The sequence below is a fragment of the Delphinus delphis genome, chromosome 9 (genome assembly GCF_949987515.2).
Source record: "Delphinus delphis chromosome 9, mDelDel1.2, whole genome shotgun sequence".
Taxonomy (NCBI): domain Eukaryota; kingdom Metazoa; phylum Chordata; class Mammalia; order Artiodactyla; family Delphinidae; genus Delphinus; species Delphinus delphis.
The window spans coordinates 48,641,518-48,659,468 of NC_082691.1; the positions used below are offsets into that span (position 1 = coordinate 48,641,518).

The window sequence follows — 17,951 nt, forward strand, 5'->3', positions numbered from 1 at the left end:
GAACGCGAGAGATTCTAATGGAGCTTATGTACAGTGAACAGAAAAAGATCCATCTAATCTTCCTTTGAATAAACTTAGGGCATAATATCTATAACCTTCTGTCATGTATGTCCTGTGCAGAAAGGCACAGAATCTGTTTTTTTTTTAATTTATTCTAACTTTAATCATTTAAAAAAATAAATTTATCTATTTATTTTTTTATATTTATTTTTGGCTGCGTTGGGTCTTCGTTGCTGCACGCAGGCTTTCTCTAGCTGCAGCGAGAGGTGGCTACTCTTCATTGCGGTGCATGGGTTTCTCTTTGCAGTGGCTTCTCTTGTTGCGGAGCATGGGCTCTAGGCGCGCGGGCTTCAGTAGTTGTGGCGCATGGGCTCAGTAGCTGTGGCTCACGGGCTCTACAGCGCAGGCTCAGTAGTTGTGGCGCACGGGCTTAGTTGCTCCGTGGCATGTGGGATCTTCTCAGACCAGGGATTGAACCTGTGTCCCCTGCATTGGCAGGCGGATTCTTAACCACTGCACCACCAGGGAACTCCTAACTTTAATCATTAAGCATTCAAAAAACATATTAGAACATAAACTGCGTGTCAACATGCATGGCCAGACACTGTGCAAAAATAGCACACCCAAACTCCACCTCCAATGTGTCACTCCCACGATACAAGGTGTCTCTACAACTCATTCTCTGCCTTCTGCCTTTTTTAATTCTTAAGGAAACAGACAATATAATGACAAATATTAGTAAGGATAAATGTCCATCTAGAAGTAACAGAAGCTTAGGAAAGCTATCAACACTCAAAGTTGACCAGGAAAAATGCAAAGTTAGGTAACTGGGACTTATTGGAAATAAAGGCAGTTCCTAACTGTTACCAACTAGCACCTTAAACTAAACAATGTGTTACTTCATCCAAGGCAGTTATACCAAGCCCTAATCATGAAACCTCTGGTTTTTTCCAAGTAAATACTACAGAGTCCTAATACATTTTAATGACTCAACAAGGAGTTTTTGCATACTAGTGATTTAAAATATGCTCGGTGTCTCTCCCAGCAAATGGTATTTCTGTTTGTGAAGAGGCATCACAGCTGAGACCCAGAGAGGGTATGTGAAGAAAGAAAATTTGTCAGCTGAGAATTGTCAGTCATTTTTCCAAAAACAGCTGCATAGCTGTTAGAGGAACAAGTGAGGAAAGGCCGGGAAGCCTCTGTCCATCTTACCTTGCAGCAATTTGGCAGACGGCCAAGGACAGGACGAAATTTCAGGGTGGCCTCATTAAGCACACCTCATTGCTTTAAAGCCAATTTTTCATGACATTGGCTCTGTGTCGTAAATGGTGACCACTATATTTATTTTAAAATCAGATTTCATCCGTAATACCACAACCAAGCAAGCAGTTGACATCCAAAGACGCAGAGAGTGTAATGTTATACATGTACACAGTTTTCTGGATTCTGCAGAGACAACCAACCTGGGTGGTCCCAATTCACACTAGTTTTCAGTCATGGCAAAAAACTGTCACTCAGATTAGCATTAAAGAGCATTTCGTTTCCTTTTATTCTAAACTTGTTTTATTTAAAATATAAGTCTAAATAAAGTTGGAAAATATCAAACTTATAAGCTTAAGGCTATTTCTAACACTCTACAAACAACACAAAAACTAGAAAATCTTAAACTTAGGAGTCAATGACCGTGGCCAGTTAACTAGAGCATTCCACAGACTCGGGATCTGAAGCTTCCAAGGAAATTTGCAGAAAAAAAATTCCGGTCCTTGGAAAGAATGTCTGTGACCAGCATCTCAGACCTGCCCTAACTAGTTTAGGTGTTCATTCATTCATTCACTCGTTAATTCTATAACCCTTTATTGAAGGCCTACTGTGTGGCAGGATCTGTGCTGGACATTGACTCAGTAATGAAAAAATACAACCCTGTCCCCAAAAGCTTGTGCTCTATTAGGAGAAAAAGACAAATGAACAAGCAAATGGTGCTAAATAATTTGATAAGGTCAAGGATAGGGTATAGGACTAACTCAGTCATGTGTTAAGAGAAAGGTATTAGAGAAGGCTTTCCAGAGGAAGAGACATCTGAGATGAGAACTGAAAGACATATGGTTAACAGAACAGCAAAAGCCAAGGGAAGAGAATGTTCATAAACTTCCTGTCAACAGAGAGCATGGCCCATAAGGTGTAATGTAAGAAGCTGAGTCTGCCTGTAATGTGGATTTAGGGAAAAAGGAGATGGAATGGAAAGGGGAGAGCTACTGTGCCTGTCTAGGACCCATGATCAGTGTGAGCTGGAGAAGGGGTGGTGAAAGAATGACCCCAGGTTTCTGATTTGGACAACTGGCTTGGCTGGAAGAGGGGGTCCTTCCTGAGACTGGAGATAAAGGGGGACCACTTCTGAGGCTTAGCCCCCAGGGGCATAAGAGCATTTGAAAAAGAAGGATCAGAAGAGATTACTTCCAGGTTTCTTTCAGCTACAAAATGCCATCATCCCAGGAAACTAGGGGCCTTGAATTATAAGACCCTTCTAATAATGGGGCATTTTTGAATAACGGCCTCCCTAGCACTGATCCTGACGAATGTATGCAGCCGTTCTACGGGCCCCATTTAGGGCCCATCTCAGGGGCAGAGTAACAGCTGTTTCTCACCAACCAGATCCTCTGCGTCTTTCACTGCTTTACATCATCTCCTCGGATCCTCACACAACTCCATGAGGAAGGACCCACTCTTCTCTCCATTTTACAGAAGGGAAACCAGGTTCAGAGAAGTCCCAAAGTCACTCAAGGCCATTCTGCGAAGGGCAGAGCCAGGTTTCCTAGCCACATTCAACTTGAAAGCCTCTGCATAACCACTGAGTTCTACTGCCTCTGCCTGACAACACTGGCTTCTCAGAACAAACCAAGTCATCATAGTCTGACCGAAGGAAAGATCTTTTGTGGAGGAGATGTGGCTGTAGAGGGACAGGACTGAAAGCCAGGACACACCTTCAGGATGCTGCAGTGCAGTGGATCCCAAAATCTGGTCCTATTTAGATATTTCAAATCAAGAGACTCTGGGGAGGGGAGGCTGGGATTCTACATTGCCATGGGACTCCAAAGAGCAGAGTCAGGCCTCAACCACCCTGTCAATTTAGAAATGAGGAAACTAAGACTATGTAAAATTAATTTAATTTAATTCCAGAACTAGGTAGAGGCCCAGGAAGGCCCAGAGTCCAGGTGTTCCACACTCTCCACCACCTGCCGTCCCCAGTCTGCCAGGGCTCTGTCTGTTGCGTAACAAGCTAAATCCCCATCAAAGCTGCGTGGTATAGGAACAAAAAGGGTGGCCTGTTTCTACCAGTCTTGTTTGCCTGTAATTTCCCCCACAAATGTGTAAAATGATGAGGATGAAGCAGACAGCATAATTTGGAACCAGATTTCCCATATCACTTCGCATTTTGTGGTAATTCTTTGGAATTCAAGTTGGATATTAGAATGTCAGTTTAAAAGGAAACCGGTTATTAGTAAAGGATAACAGGTGCTTTAAAACTACAGTAAGTGTTGACATCTGAAGGAAAGGGAGCATAATAACTTAATGCTTTTTTTGGCTTTGCATGGAAATGAATAGCCATTCCTTGTCAATTCTCACCTCTACTTCACTCAAGACTGCATATGTAACAGCAAAGATCTGTGAAGGAAAAACATTACGCTCGCTGTCAAGGACAAATAAACTATGACATCAATCAAAGTGTAATGGTACCAAGAGAAGCAAGATACCAGAAGGCTAGAGAACAACTTCAATTATGTTTTACTTTGTTGGAAAATAATTGTTAGAAACCTTTTTACCTTGTTCTCCCAGCCTTATAGTGTGAAATAGCACTTAGCTTGTAAGGCATCAAAACACATTCTTCTTTTCGCTTAAAGAAAAACTCTGGGGCTTCCCTGGTGGCGCAGTGGTTGAGAGTCCGCCTGCCGATGCAGGGGACACGGGTTCCTGCCCCGGTCCGGGAAGATCCCACATGCCGCAGAGCGGCTGGGCCTGTGAGCCATGGCCGCTGAGCCTGCGCGTCTGGAGCCTGTGCTCCGCAGCGGGAGAGGCCACAACAGTGAGAGGCCCATGTACCACAAAAAAAAAAAAAAAAAAGAAAAAAGAGAAAAACTCTGAGTAAGGAAGCAGCTCTGGTTTGTATTACACACAAGCATATCACTCTGTATGTAGTTTCCTTCTTAGAAAACTACTCAAAAATATCTGTGGCATCTGGTTTTTGTACAAGATGTGGGCTATTTCTACACCACCACAACAAACTGGAGAATTAAAAATAAACTATTTGTTGGATTCTGACAGTAGAAAAAAACATGATATGGCAGCAAGGCATTGAACTGGGAATCAAGGGTCCTGGATTCGGGTCTAGCAGGCAGAAAAGCTACATTTCACCTCTGGATTTCTGCTGCTTTGTTGGCATAAAGAAGGGCCTTAGTGGAAGGGCTCTAAAATCTCTTCTAGATTTAACATCTCACATAGCGGGGTCTACTATACTATCCACCCCCTTAACCAAAGGAGAAGAATGCAGCTTTCCCTTTACCAGACCTAGGATTCTTGTTTACCCTGAAAAAAATATACATTTAAGAAATCATGGTAGTGGGATGAATTGGGAGACTGGGATTGACATATATACACTAATATATATAAAATAGATAACTAATAACCTGCTTCATAGCACAGGGAACTCCACTTTGCTGTACAATAGAAACTAACACAACACTGTAAAACAACTGTACTCCAATAAAAAAAAATTTTTAATAAAAATAAATAAATTGATGGAAAATACTTTTAACTTTAAAAAAAAAAAAGAAAAGAAATCATGGTAATCCACTGGCATCATTGTCTATCTTTCTCCTAAAATGTTCTGGCCAGTAGTTTTTTTAAAACCTTCCCTTGACATTAACAATTATTAAGTAGTAACTATATCCTAGGTATTGCTAAGTGCTTTATAAGATTAACTTTTTAAATCCTCATGATCAGACAAAATAAACACACTGCTATTCCCATGTTAAGCACAGGGAACTGAGACACAGAAAGGTTAAGGAATTTCTAACAATAGCGATATCACAGGCCACTTTCAGGGTTCTATTCAAGTCTGGGGTAAACCAGGGGTTCGGGACCTCTGGACCAAATGCTATCTACCGTTTATGTGGTGCCTGGCCACTACATGGCAGATGTCAATGACTTTACTACTCTTCAGTATGTAGACATCACTCATGTTATTTAGGTATTGTAAAAGCATTCTTTTACAGGGTCCTCTTTATCCGTTTGACCAGCCTCTCGGAATCAAGTGATTCTCCTTTCCCCCTACCCCCCAACACCCCAGCACCCAGTACTTACCTCTTTCTTTTTCCTCTCCTCTTCCTTCCGTTTCTTCTCTTCTCTTATCTGTGCTAAGCGCTGCTTTTTGCGCTCTAGCTCAGCTTTTAAGTCACTTTTGTCAGACATGTTGGTTTCCTTGGAGCAAAAGAGGAAAAGAAGTGAATATACACAAACAACTTCTCTCTATTATCATCGCAAAAATCATTCAAAAGGAAATCAAGCTTGAAAATAGAACTTTCTGGCAATAACAGATTGTATACCTTAGCCTCTGCTGATGAATCAAATAAGTCAGATCTGGTCTCCCTCTATATAAAATCTTCCCTTTTCACGTATACATAAATATTTGAAAAATTACAGTGTTATAGTCTATTCTGGTCTGAAGAATAATAGCAACTTACTTCAGAATAAGTAACACATTTTCTGTACAAGTTTCTTAACAACTAAACAAAAAGTTAATAAGAGAATCAAAAAAGAACCATCACCATGACTTCCAATTTAGACGACAATGGACCAATTCATCCCCACACTGAGAAAAGAAAATAGGCTGTCATAAACTCTTAGACACATGCCCTGCTCAAATTTCTATGGGCTCAACAAACATTCCTCCACTGAGACTGGGCACATGGAGATTTCATTTTGCCTAATATTATATGCATCAGGGAAGACAGCCACTGAAGACCTAACATGTTAATCTTCTTTTCCTGTGAAACTCCTCCTGAACTGTCACAATTAATTTCATCTCCAGTACAAACCTATTTCTATAAGACTTTCATTTGCATACTGAATGCAACATTGCTTATCCTGGCACTTCCCCTTTTCAAAGCAAAAGATACTTGTGAACACATGAATGAGGAGACAACACCATGGCAAGTTCTTGGGACCATTTATCTGAAGAAGATTTTTAACGTTAATGGTGATGATGATCCTAGTGGTGATGGTGCCAGAAATTTCAAATAAAACGAGTTTGGAGAAGATTCTCACCAATCACAATGATTATATTTGCCTCTTTTCTGCTCCCAACTGGAAACTAAGAAAATGGAGACACTGAGACATGAAGAACTCCTCTCTGACCCAAATTCCTAAAATAAAGTAAAAAAAAAAAAAAAAAAAAAAAAACTAACCATAAATGTCACGAGTATTCATTTGCATATTACTTGTATGCAACTATGATGAATATATAATGTGTCCCTGAGTAGATGACAAAACGAGGGAAGGCAAAAAAAGGCATACAAAGCAATGAAAAATCCTCAAACTTACTGTCACTGTCTTTACAAGGTAATCAAGAACCTGCAGTCACCCTAAGACACTTTCAGATGAATACACACAGTTGGGAAGTGTACTGTGTTCCTACTGTCCTACCATACACATTCTGGCTCATAATGTGATGGCAAAGATTTGTGAACTAATAGCAATAATGCTCATGATAATCAATCTCTGCTATTCACGATCATGCTCTTCATTTTTCAACAAATATGTGTTGAATGTCTAATCTGTGCTAGGCATTCTCTAAGGTATCGAGTACAAAGATGAGCAGAGCCAGATTCTTTCCTTCAAGGAGTACATAACTCAACTTTGTGAGCATGTGGTGTGGCTGGAAATGCTCCTTGAGAGATCGGCTTACTGAGTGCCAGATACTTTACATTTATTATCAAATTTAATTACAACAATCCGAGGAGACCAATATTATTATGAATGCCTTTTTCACAATTCAGATAAAGGAGACTCAGCAAGACCTAATACTGCACAGTCCATACATGGAAGGACGTCAATTCAAGCACGTCCGTGCTCTGCACCACTACACTCCACTGATCGCCAAGGTTCAAGTTCAGAGGGGATGCAGAACAAGAGAATAATCAAGATCTGGTGGAGTGGGCGAGGGTGAGCTTTAAGGAAGAAGTGGAATTTGAACTGGATATGGAAGGAGGTCAGGAACTAGCACAGGAAAGGGAGATAGAGACACACAAAGGCCTGCAGAAGAGAGAACCAGCAGGCTGTGTACAAGAGACGCAGATGAATCCAAGTCAAGAAATACAAACTTTAGTTGGTAAGAATGGACCTGTGGAGGCAAGTGGCAAAGACTTGAAAATACAGAAGAGTGAGTTCCATTGGGTGTAAAGAGGGTTGGGAAATCAGCAGAGAAAGTGACAAAACAAACACAGAATACAAATTTGCCTAAGCCTATTCTTGTCCCTGCCTGGGAAACAGATAGGAGCAGAAACTAGAAATACGCAAGCTGCGGGGAGGCTGGTGCCAACATCTATCTGGGTCGACTGCACCTGCACCGGGATGGTAGGTGAATGTAGAGACAGAATGTGCTGGGAATGTGGACTGAAGAGAGCCCAGCCAAGAAGGAAGACGTGACTCCTGGTAGCCTTTAGATGTGGAAGCACAGGAGAAAGATTCAGTAACAATTCAACTTTGAGACTGTCAAGAGGATGTCAGTGAAACTGGGAAGAGAAGGCAAATAAGGAAGTGATGAAAAAACTTTCACTGTGTCATAATTTAAGTGTCAACAGGACTTCTGAGCAGAAAGAACGCAGAGATACAACACTGTAGGTGGGTTGAGAAGCTGGATGGGGACTGGGGCTGTGGAATGGAGCGTGAAGTCTCCTGCCAAGGCCTATTTAAACCTGAGTCACAAATTCATTGTCCTTACAGGTGCCAAGTAGATAACTGAGGAAACAAAGCAGTGGCTGAGGCCAGCCAGAGAGGAAACATTCTGCCTGTGGGAAGCAGTTCTATTCGGTTCCAATCTGATGGCTGACATGGAATAACATGGACCCAAGCAGTTAGATCTGATTTTTTCCCCAAGAGAAGCCATACAACTGATAAAAGTAACATTTACCACTAAAACACTGTTAGCCAGTAATTTTCAACACCAAAAAACCTGACGGGAGAAAACTAGAACCTAATTCCAGAAGGCATCTGAGAAGTTACATATATTCTTCCCCAATGGGGGCCAATCTGATCTATGTTTTTGATATTTTTCTGCTGTCAAAAACGAAATGTCTGATCAGAAAAATTACTGTTAAAGCAATAGTTGTGTCATCCTATGTTGAAAGCAGCCAGTGGAGACTTCTTAGAAAAACTTTAGAATTCTCTAAGAAGTTTCCCTCTCCTCCACATTCCCTTTTATCTCCCTTTCCCAGTCCATCAAAAGTATCTGGCATGACTTCAGTTACATATTATGGTTGTTAAAGAGCAAACCATGTAATAGAACATCGTGTATTTGTTGTGATTTTCTTGCGAAGGACTTCATTCAACAGTGGGAAGTAAGGTGTATTCTCAGTATATTTTTGCAAAGGGCAAAGGTCTTCTTAAAACTGATAAATTTACCTGACAATGTTGGTCATTTAAGTTGGTGTTACCAGCCATAGAGCCAGTATTTTAAAAATAAACAACAATAACACCAAGGGAACTTTAAAAAAAATTATGTTATATAGTGACGTTTCAAATAACACTTAACTTTTTAAAGGCAGTAGAAGCACAACATTAAAAGACATGTTGTCTAAAAGACAGAGTACCTTCCACTTATTGACTTTTGGATCTATTCCAAACTGGACACTTTGCATCAACACCTGGGAGAATAAGAAATCTCAAGAGAACACCTTGTAAAGGGTTTGGAAAGTACACATTAGAGTCAATGAATGGGCTTCACACACAGTGAAATGGCTCAAATAGTGGCACTAAATGCAGTGTCAGCACTGAACTCCACAGGCTTTCCCGGGGGGGCTTGCCAGTCTGACCCACTAAATCTCCCTGCACATTAAACAAAGCAAATCGAGGAACAAAGAACGGAGGACATGAGTTATAGAGCTTCCTGGGGCTAATGTAGGTCATTGCAAAGGCAATTTTGGTGCTCGCAGTTTAAGAAAATAAGAGTCAAAGCTACCTGCTGTTAATTATTGCTCCCTTGCTGCACACACATAAAAAGCTGGTCTCTTTCATTTACAAATGGCAAGGGGTCAAGTAGATAAATCCAACCCACCTCTAGGTGTATATCGCCTCCCTGTCTGATCATCCACCTACTCTCCCACCCACCAGCCAACTACAGCTCAACTCTACCCTGGCTTAGGAACACTTACAGCTGTCTCGCCCCAGCTCCATCCATGGCGGGGTCAGCTGATGCACTGTTTATGATGCCTGCCCAGCTCTCCTCCTAGCAGAGTCCCATGTTCTGAATTTGCTTTCCAGGGTGACATTCCTTTTGCCCACATTCTCTCACAACCTACCTGCACTTGCCCGATTCATGCTCCTATTCCCTCCCACGTCTGCATCTCAGCTCTCCCCCTCCTGCAGGTTCTCCAGCTATCACTGAGTACAATCCAATGTCACCTCTTTTTTTTTTCTTTTCTCATCCTGCAAATTACCCCTAGCTGACAACAGAAATCTCAACAGCTACTAATCTCAATTAGGGTATGGACTCCATACCCTAATTCCCAACTGTAACTTTTTTCAAATTTAAACTCCCTACTTCTGATTTCCCTCTCTTCCCCTGGTTCACCTTATATCCCCTTGTTCACTATGACTCATCTCCATCCAACCTCCCAAGTGTTTCAGTTCTCACATCTTTTGTTTCAGCCCATCTTTGAGCTCAGTAAACTGCCATTGTTATCATCCGAGTAAATGAATCAATATAAGTCAAGAGCTTAATACTGTGCCTGGCAAATGTTAAACACCTAAGAAAAGTTGTTTGTCCTCTTCCTCCTTCTCTTTCTGCCCCTCTTCCCCTTCTGCTTCCTCCTCTTTTTCTACTATTATTATTAGCATTACTATTTTTTTGCCCAGCAAACTCTTTCCCCCAACTCCACCCTAATTCAATATCCAAAACCATCCCTCGAAATTCATTGCAAAGGATCTAAACCTAAAAAGAACTTTAACAAGAAACAAACAAAACAAATCAAGCTCATAGACACAGAGAACATATTGATGGTTCTCAGAGCTGGGGGTGAGGGAATGAGTGAAATGGGCGAAGGTACAAACTTCCAGTGAGAAAACAAATAAATCATGGGGATGTAACATACAGCATTGTGACTATAGTTAATAACACTGTACTGCATATCTGAAAGTTGTTAAGAGAGTATATCTTAAAAGTTCTCAACCCAAGAAAAAAAATTATATAACTATGTATGGTGACAGATGTTAAACCAGACTTATTGTGATCATTTCACAATATGTACAAATATCAAATGATTATGTTGTACACCTGAAACTAATATAATGTTTTATGTCAATCGTACCGTAATAAAAATAAATTAAATATTAAAAAGTTACAGTGAGAAATACATTAAAGGCATAGCATGCTTCTCAATCTAAATGGGTTATAAAATGGAATGCACGTGGTTAAAGAGATGTGACTCAAAGAAAAAAATATTTTTGAACAATTAAATGTAGTCATTTAGTAGTAGTAAAATTCTTCTCCATTTTTCTGTTGAACATAGGGATTACGTATCAAGCTGTCCCAGGCAGGCATCCTCCCCTATCTTACCCACTTCCCCCAGAGGATGGAGAGGCACATGGAGAAATGGTTTCTTCTCTAGTTAAGAAGTTGGTTACAGGGAGGGTCACTCCTGCTGTTCCATCATAAAAACGTCTCACGGTCCTAAGCCTCAAAGAGGAAAGAACGTAGAGAGGAAGGAAGGAGGAAAACACGAGAGAACGACATGGACACTCAGGAAGGTAAAAACAGAAGTCATCTCACACCTGCCCTTTTCTTCTCAATTCACTCTGCATCTCCTTCACATTTCTTACTCCACACACATCCATAAAGGAAGGAAAATGCTCGACTTTTCTTGAACCCAACAATGCGACCCATCACCTTCATTTCCATTTCTGCACATATGGTCATGGGATGGTTTGATCCTGTTTAGAACCAAGCGTCTAACAGAGGAGAAGCAAAGGGTTTAGCTCTGTTTACACAGCTGCCAAGCAACAGAACCTCCTGAGGCTTAGCTTTTCAACCCTCTAGATCTCTATTTCCTTTCAGTTGTCTAAGTTGGCAGCAGTCTGAGATTCCATTTCTAATGCTGGCATATGCAAATGTATTTTTAAGCTTAAAGTCAGAATCCTAGGAGGTTTAAGTCATTGCCCAGCTGTTTCCAGACGCATTGAAAAAACTACCTAGAAACAAGTTCTCTTTTCCTGCCTAAAAACAGTTGTTCCTGTCAGCTCTTCACTATCAGCTATTGAACTTTTCATCTGCCACTAGGTACATGTAAGAAATTTGATCTTTCACAACGTCCTTGCACCTGCCTGGCTTCTTATACAATATAGCTGCCTCCTTCCACTTGGACGGGAGGCCAAGGGATGAATGGGACCACAACCATTTTTACAGCTATATCACACTGTCAATAAAAAGAGGGTGAGAGAAATCTCAGGACTTGGCTGGTGAAAGATGTGGGAGGGTTATATGCTAAATTTGTACAGCCATCAGTATACTGGGAAAACAAACATTTTGATAAAATCCATCTCATTGGGGGTGCCCAGGCCTCGTCTACTCATATTGTAGATGAGTTCTCAAACGTTTGGTCTCAGCATCCCTTGGGACTCTTAAAAATTATTAGTGACCTCAAAGAGCTTTTGTTTATGTGGGTTACATCTATTAACATCAACCATGTTAAAAATTAAAACTGATAAAACTTTAAATACCTAATAATTCTATAATAACAACACTAACCTTTTACTTAACATAAAACTTTTATGAAAAAATAGGCACACTTTCCAAGACCAAAAAAAAATCATAAGAAGAGGGTATTTCTTTTATATTTTCACTTCTCTTTTTAATATCTAGCTTAAAAGAAGTCAACTGGATTCTTACAGGTGTTTGTGCATTCAATCTGCTGTGATGTGCTATTTTAGTTGTAAAGAAAATCTGGTCTCACATGAATGTGTATTCTGAAAAACAATGAGTATCTGAATAGCCTCTCAAAGTAACTGTGGATATTCTTTGATATTACACCAAAAATCAACAAATGGCAGTTACCAAAAGTTCAGTTGCAATCTTGAAATCACACCAGTCAATGAACTTTTATGTACTTTGTTACATTAAAATCCACTGGTCTGTTTTAAACTTTGAATGAATCTTTTATTCATGTATGATTTTATAACATTATGCATTGATTATTTAGAAAATTATGCAGACTTCTCAAATATCGACACATTCCATTGTACAACATCCAAAAATCACATTTGGTACTATCATTACCAAACTCTTCAGAAGGGTCTTTAGGTATGGTAAAGCTGTACAGCTCATGGTGGCAGATATAAGTTTCCCAAAACTCTAATTTTTGCTTGAAGCTCAAATTTTATCATTAGCAACAAATATTGTCAATTGTGTTCTTGAAGTGGCAAGCTCACGTCATTGATTTTTGAGAAAATTTCTGCCAAATAACCAAGCCTAAATAACCATGGTTTGTCTATGAATTGTAGTTTCAAGTAAAAAATAGTGTTTCTTGAAAAAAGGCAGCTAATTTAGCTCACAACTCAAACACTGCACAAATGCTTTTCTCTAGAGAACCACTGGACTTTGGTAAGCAGCAGAAGTGCCTTATATGCCCCCATTTGTCACACAGAAAAGATGTGTGCTCAAGGTTAGAGATTTAATGTAACTAGTATTTTTTTCCGCTTCATGAAGGATACTCTTAAGTGAAACTATTTGTCTTTTTAGCTGCAAGTGTGTGGCAGTGAGGTGCAACACCACTACTAGGAGTTTGGTGCCCTGTCTCAATTCATGCTAAGGTACTAGCAGTTTGACCTACCATCACTTTCACACAGTCCTTGCAAATGTCAATACAGTGGAAAAGACAAAAAACATTTTAGCATTATGAAAATAATTTTGACCTTTACAGACCCCTGAACACATCTTGGGATTCACAGGGATCCTCAAACCGCACTTTGTCGTAATCTACTTCTGATAAGATGGAGTTGATTCTAAAGTCTATAGAGACATTTACTTAACAAAATTTTGCTAAGAGTTTATATTGGCAACCTAAACAGAGGGGGTTAGAGCTCTTTCTTTTGCAGAAAAGAAAAAGTAAAAGATAACAGGAATAAAATCACTGAGCACAGAAAATTCAGATTAGAGTCAAGAAACTACAATGATTTAGAAATATATTTATAATGATTTAAAAATACCAGGAAGATCTAAGACATCTGGATACATCATTAGAAAGACTGGATTTAGGGAGATGAGGCCTTGAAGAAAAGGTTCCATAAAACTTTGTGTGAAGGATTTCTTATTCCTCACTTGCCTACACCAGGTAATAGGTAAGGAAGACAAACTAAGAAGCCTTCTCTCACTCCCCATCCTCCTCCCCCCATAACACACACACACACACACACACAATTAATGGGTCTTCTTCACCTTGCGAAGTGAACTAAGATGGTTGTTAATAAAGTGAAGGCTTCTCTGTTATATGAAAAGTTTTTATTCTTTTAATTTTGCTGCTTTCACAATTACAATTACACATGTTTCTTTCAAGATAAGAAACTTTAACGATTACATAATCCAGTACCAGTATTTTACCCATAAACAGGGAAACTGAGCTGCATTTATCTAAAGTGTACAACTATTAAGTGGTCGAGTCAGAACTGGAAACACCAAAACTCTTTATTTCTTGAATATTTTTCATTAAACAATGCTTCCTTTTCAGGGTTTACTTATTCAAGATTTCACTCCCTTTAGTCACAAGAACGCTCTTCTTAAACAAAAGGCACTTATGGTGGATCCTGATCAGTCTACTTTCGATCACTCTCTATCACCACCTGGTGGCAGCAAATGTAAATTGCATGGGAGAGCTGACAGGAGAAAAGACTTTGCCTCTGAAATTCCCAGCCAGACCTCTAAGCCAATACTGGGTAGTCCCAAGCACCACAAGAGCTTCATCTACATAGGAAGGATCTATTTATGTTAATAGAGAACAGGTTTGGAGGGAAAAAAATCTTCGTATATACATATAGTTAAATATTTATGTTGAGTTTTCGAGGCTCCTCTTAATTTTATTCATATTGGGTTGGTTCTTGACTAGGAAATCAGGCAATATTTCCACAGTAAGCTGTTAGTATCTCTCTTCTTGGGTTTGTGAGCTATATTTAAGATTGTGTTTGCATAGTGTCTCTAGCCCTACTTTCATCAAGATTCTAAGCTACCCAAATTGTACTGCCTCAGCTGTAACTTGAGCACCGGCAACTGCAGCGCATTAAACAGGAGAGCCTCTCCAGCACTCAGCACAGAGGCCCATGATACTAGAGAGAAAAACCAATCCATAGGGTACCTGCCCTGTCATCTAGTTAACAGAATAGAGACGAGGGCTCTTCAATTTTAAAGGACTCAAAACCCATTGTCAGCTTTGCCAAAAGTTCTGGAAAATTTTGAGTCATTTCTGACCCCTACAGCGCATTCCATCCATTTAAAGACTCAACGTGCTTCTCTTTGGAAAAGGAATTGTTCCTCAATTAAGAGATTCACTCATTCATTTCTTAGAGCATCTTCCCTTGGGAAACGCTCAGATGATATCAAACGCTCAGGAAATGAGCATTTCAAGGACCATCCTTGAAAGAATATACAACTAAAGATGGAACAGTTAGGACACTGGAAGAGAAATATTTTGGCATTGGGTCCCAAAGAATCTGGGCAGAAAAGGGACTGGAAAATAGAATCAGAAGAAAGGAGATGGGAGCCTTCTGGACAATATCACAAGGAAAACTAGAGTGAAGAAAGAAGTGAGGCCTTACACAAAGGATTCTGTAGAACACCTAACCTCAGGTTGAAATAGATGGGAAAGATGTATCACCTGCCTAGGCCAGGTACCAGTAAAGAAGCCAAACAAAGAAGGCTACCACCACTACTACACTTTATATGAGGTTATGTATCTGTGCTCCTAGGGGTTCGAAAGCACTTCAAAGCAAATAAAAACGAGCACTCTCAGGGAGCACGTGCAATGTGGCAGCTTCTCCACAGACCCGATGTGAGCTCCCTTCAGCACTTGCACAGTGGCTCCTCAGCCTGCAACTGAGCTCACAGTAGACTTTCAATAAACACTTGCAGCTATATAAATGGGTTAAAGATGGCCCCTGTGTACTGGCCTCTATGTTGTTCACTTCTCATCAGGCTAGGACCACTAGATTTGAGCACCCACCAGCATCAAACACAAATTCTTACACGTCCAATCGCTTTAAATATAGCTCAAACAAGCACATTTTTAGCCACTTAGAGATCTTCTGCTTTGCATACCCTGCAAAGTTGCACCCACTATCTGCCAGTCATAGATAGGACAATGCTGTGGCTATGAGAGACCTTTAGCAGCCCTTCGGCGCTCTCGGATCCACAGGCTCCGCCGCTTGCTCCAAGCAGCACCACCAGAACACATGGCCTCCCTCTGATTCCCTCTTCCCTTTGTGGGTGGTGGCCCCATGCTGCTGCCCCTGGAGGGTGTCCTTCTATCAGGGGCAATCCCCTCTCATGCAGTCCCATCCAAGTGCTGCCCATGTTGTGCCACAATGCCACCTCGTGATCCTGTTTTTCCCTCCATCAGCCCTGAAATCCTTGAACTCACCACACCCCGCCCCCAGCCAATTTTCACCAGTCCTCCCAATTTTACACCTAGTATTTACAAGCCTGCCCTCACCTATCCATGCCAATCCACACAGCCCAATGCCAGGCTTCACATCACTCGTCTGACAACTGCAACCCTGTCTCCGTGCAAACCTTGCTCCGCGATGACCCTCCCCATCCTCCACAGGGAGTCAGAATGAGCTTTCTGTCATTCAAATCTGATGAGTACACTCCCTTGCCTAAAACATGTCCATGACTCCCTTTTAGTTGCAAAATGTGTCCCAGCTCCCCATCACGGCCCTTAAGATGCTCTTATTGCCCACCTCTCGATCCACAGAGGCCTCCTCTCCCTATTTCACATTTTACTGGCACGTACCAAGCTGTTTCCTTCCTTTGTACCTTTGCAAATTCCAGAAATGCTCTTCTCACCATTCATTACATGATGATGCCTATTCATCTTTCTCTCTCGGCTCAATCACATCCCCTCCAGAAAGACCGCCTACGGTCTCAAGACTGGGCCGAGCACTCTCCCTGGCGGCCCTAGAGCACCTGAGGCTGGCCTGCTGAGACATGAACCACATGTTCCACCTATGCGTGCCTCTGTTCTGTGCATACGATGCTCTCCTCCTGTTACACCAACAGCTCCTCTAAAGGAGGGGCCACATCTAATTTATCTCTGTACTTCTAGTGCCCAGCAGTAAGTGCTCAAGAATATCCCTTGAACTGCTAAATTACCATTAGACAGAAGTGTGAGATTTTCCACAATTTCACTATTGGGATTTTTCTAATCATCAGTATGTTGGGTGAGTGCACTAAGGTTTTCAATGATCCAACTCAGAAAAGTTCTTCCTTATTCTGCAACAAATCTTTATTTCCATGGGCGTGGGGGTGGGAATTGATTTCTTTCATCCATTAGGACACGTGCATCAAACCCACAATCCTAGCATTGCCTCATCCATTGTACCATCTTTTCCTAAATCAGTACATCATATACCCATTGATATAATGTTCTCCTGCCTGGCTTACATTTTTAATCTCTGTTTTTTGACTCTAAAAGGATTATTTAGCAAAATCCATTCAATTTATAATTGACACCCTCCATTATCTCAGCCAAAAACTCAGCAATCTAGAAGCCCAAAATGCCTTGAGGATAAATCATCATGCTGATAGTTGGGCTTTCTCCTTAAAAGTGATGTAAAAATATCAGTGCTTAGAACAGAGCCATCCATTGCACTTGAAGCTGTTTTCTCTGAGTTGCCAAGATGATAAATGAACGTGTCTAAAAATAAACGACTCTCGGGTAACCTGTGGGGCTGATCTTTAAAATAACTGATAACAAGCAAATCTTCAGACATGACTAACTTTAGCTTTGACTCCTTGCCTACCATCCCTATAAAGGGGCCAGATGTTCTGCACAGCAAAGTTAAATCAAGACAGCCCTGGCTGCAGAAGACCTAAATAGACAGTTCTCCAAAGAAGATATACAGATTGCCAACAAACACATGAAAGAATGCTCAACATCACTAATCATTAGAGAAATGCAAATCAAAACTACAATGAGGTATCACCTCACACCAGTCAGAATGGGCATCATCAAAAAATCTACAAACAAATGCTGGAGAGGGTGTGGAGAAAAGGGAACCCTCTTGCACTGCTGTGGGAATGTAAATTGATACAGTCACTATGGAGAACAGTATGAAGGTTCCTTAAAAAACTAAAAATAGAACTACCATACGACCCAGCAATCCCACTACTGGGCATATACCCTGAGAAAAACATAATTCAAAGTCATATTTCATAATAAGTTCATATTTCATAATAAGTTCATAATAAGTCAAATTTCATAATAAGTCATATTTCAGAGTCATATACCACAATGTTCACTGCAGCTCTATTTACAATAGCCAGGACATGGAAGCAACCTAAGTGTCCATCAACAGATGAATGGATAAAGAAGATGTGGCACATATATACAATGTAATATTACTCAGCCATAAAAAATAACAAAATTGAGTTATCTGTAGTGAGGTGGATGGACCTAGAATCTGTCATACAGAGTGAA

The 17,951-nt window shown here is 40.6% G+C and overlaps 1 protein-coding gene across 15 annotated transcripts in view; it reads right to left on the reverse strand.

Moving 5' to 3' along the window:
- Positions 1-17,951, reverse strand: part of DYNC1I1 (dynein cytoplasmic 1 intermediate chain 1) — a 526,791-nt gene that overhangs the window by 295,702 nt on the left and 213,138 nt on the right. For 14 of the 15 annotated variants that reach the window (XM_060020483.1, XM_060020482.1, XM_060020487.1 and 11 more), the window contains one exon: positions 5,356-5,472. In XM_060020483.1, coding sequence (XP_059876466.1) covers positions 5,356-5,472 — 117 coding nt within the window. Of the gene's footprint in view, positions 1-5,355; positions 5,473-6,318; positions 6,417-17,951 lie in introns of all 15 variants that reach the window. The other variant, XM_060020493.2, reaches the window with a different exon arrangement.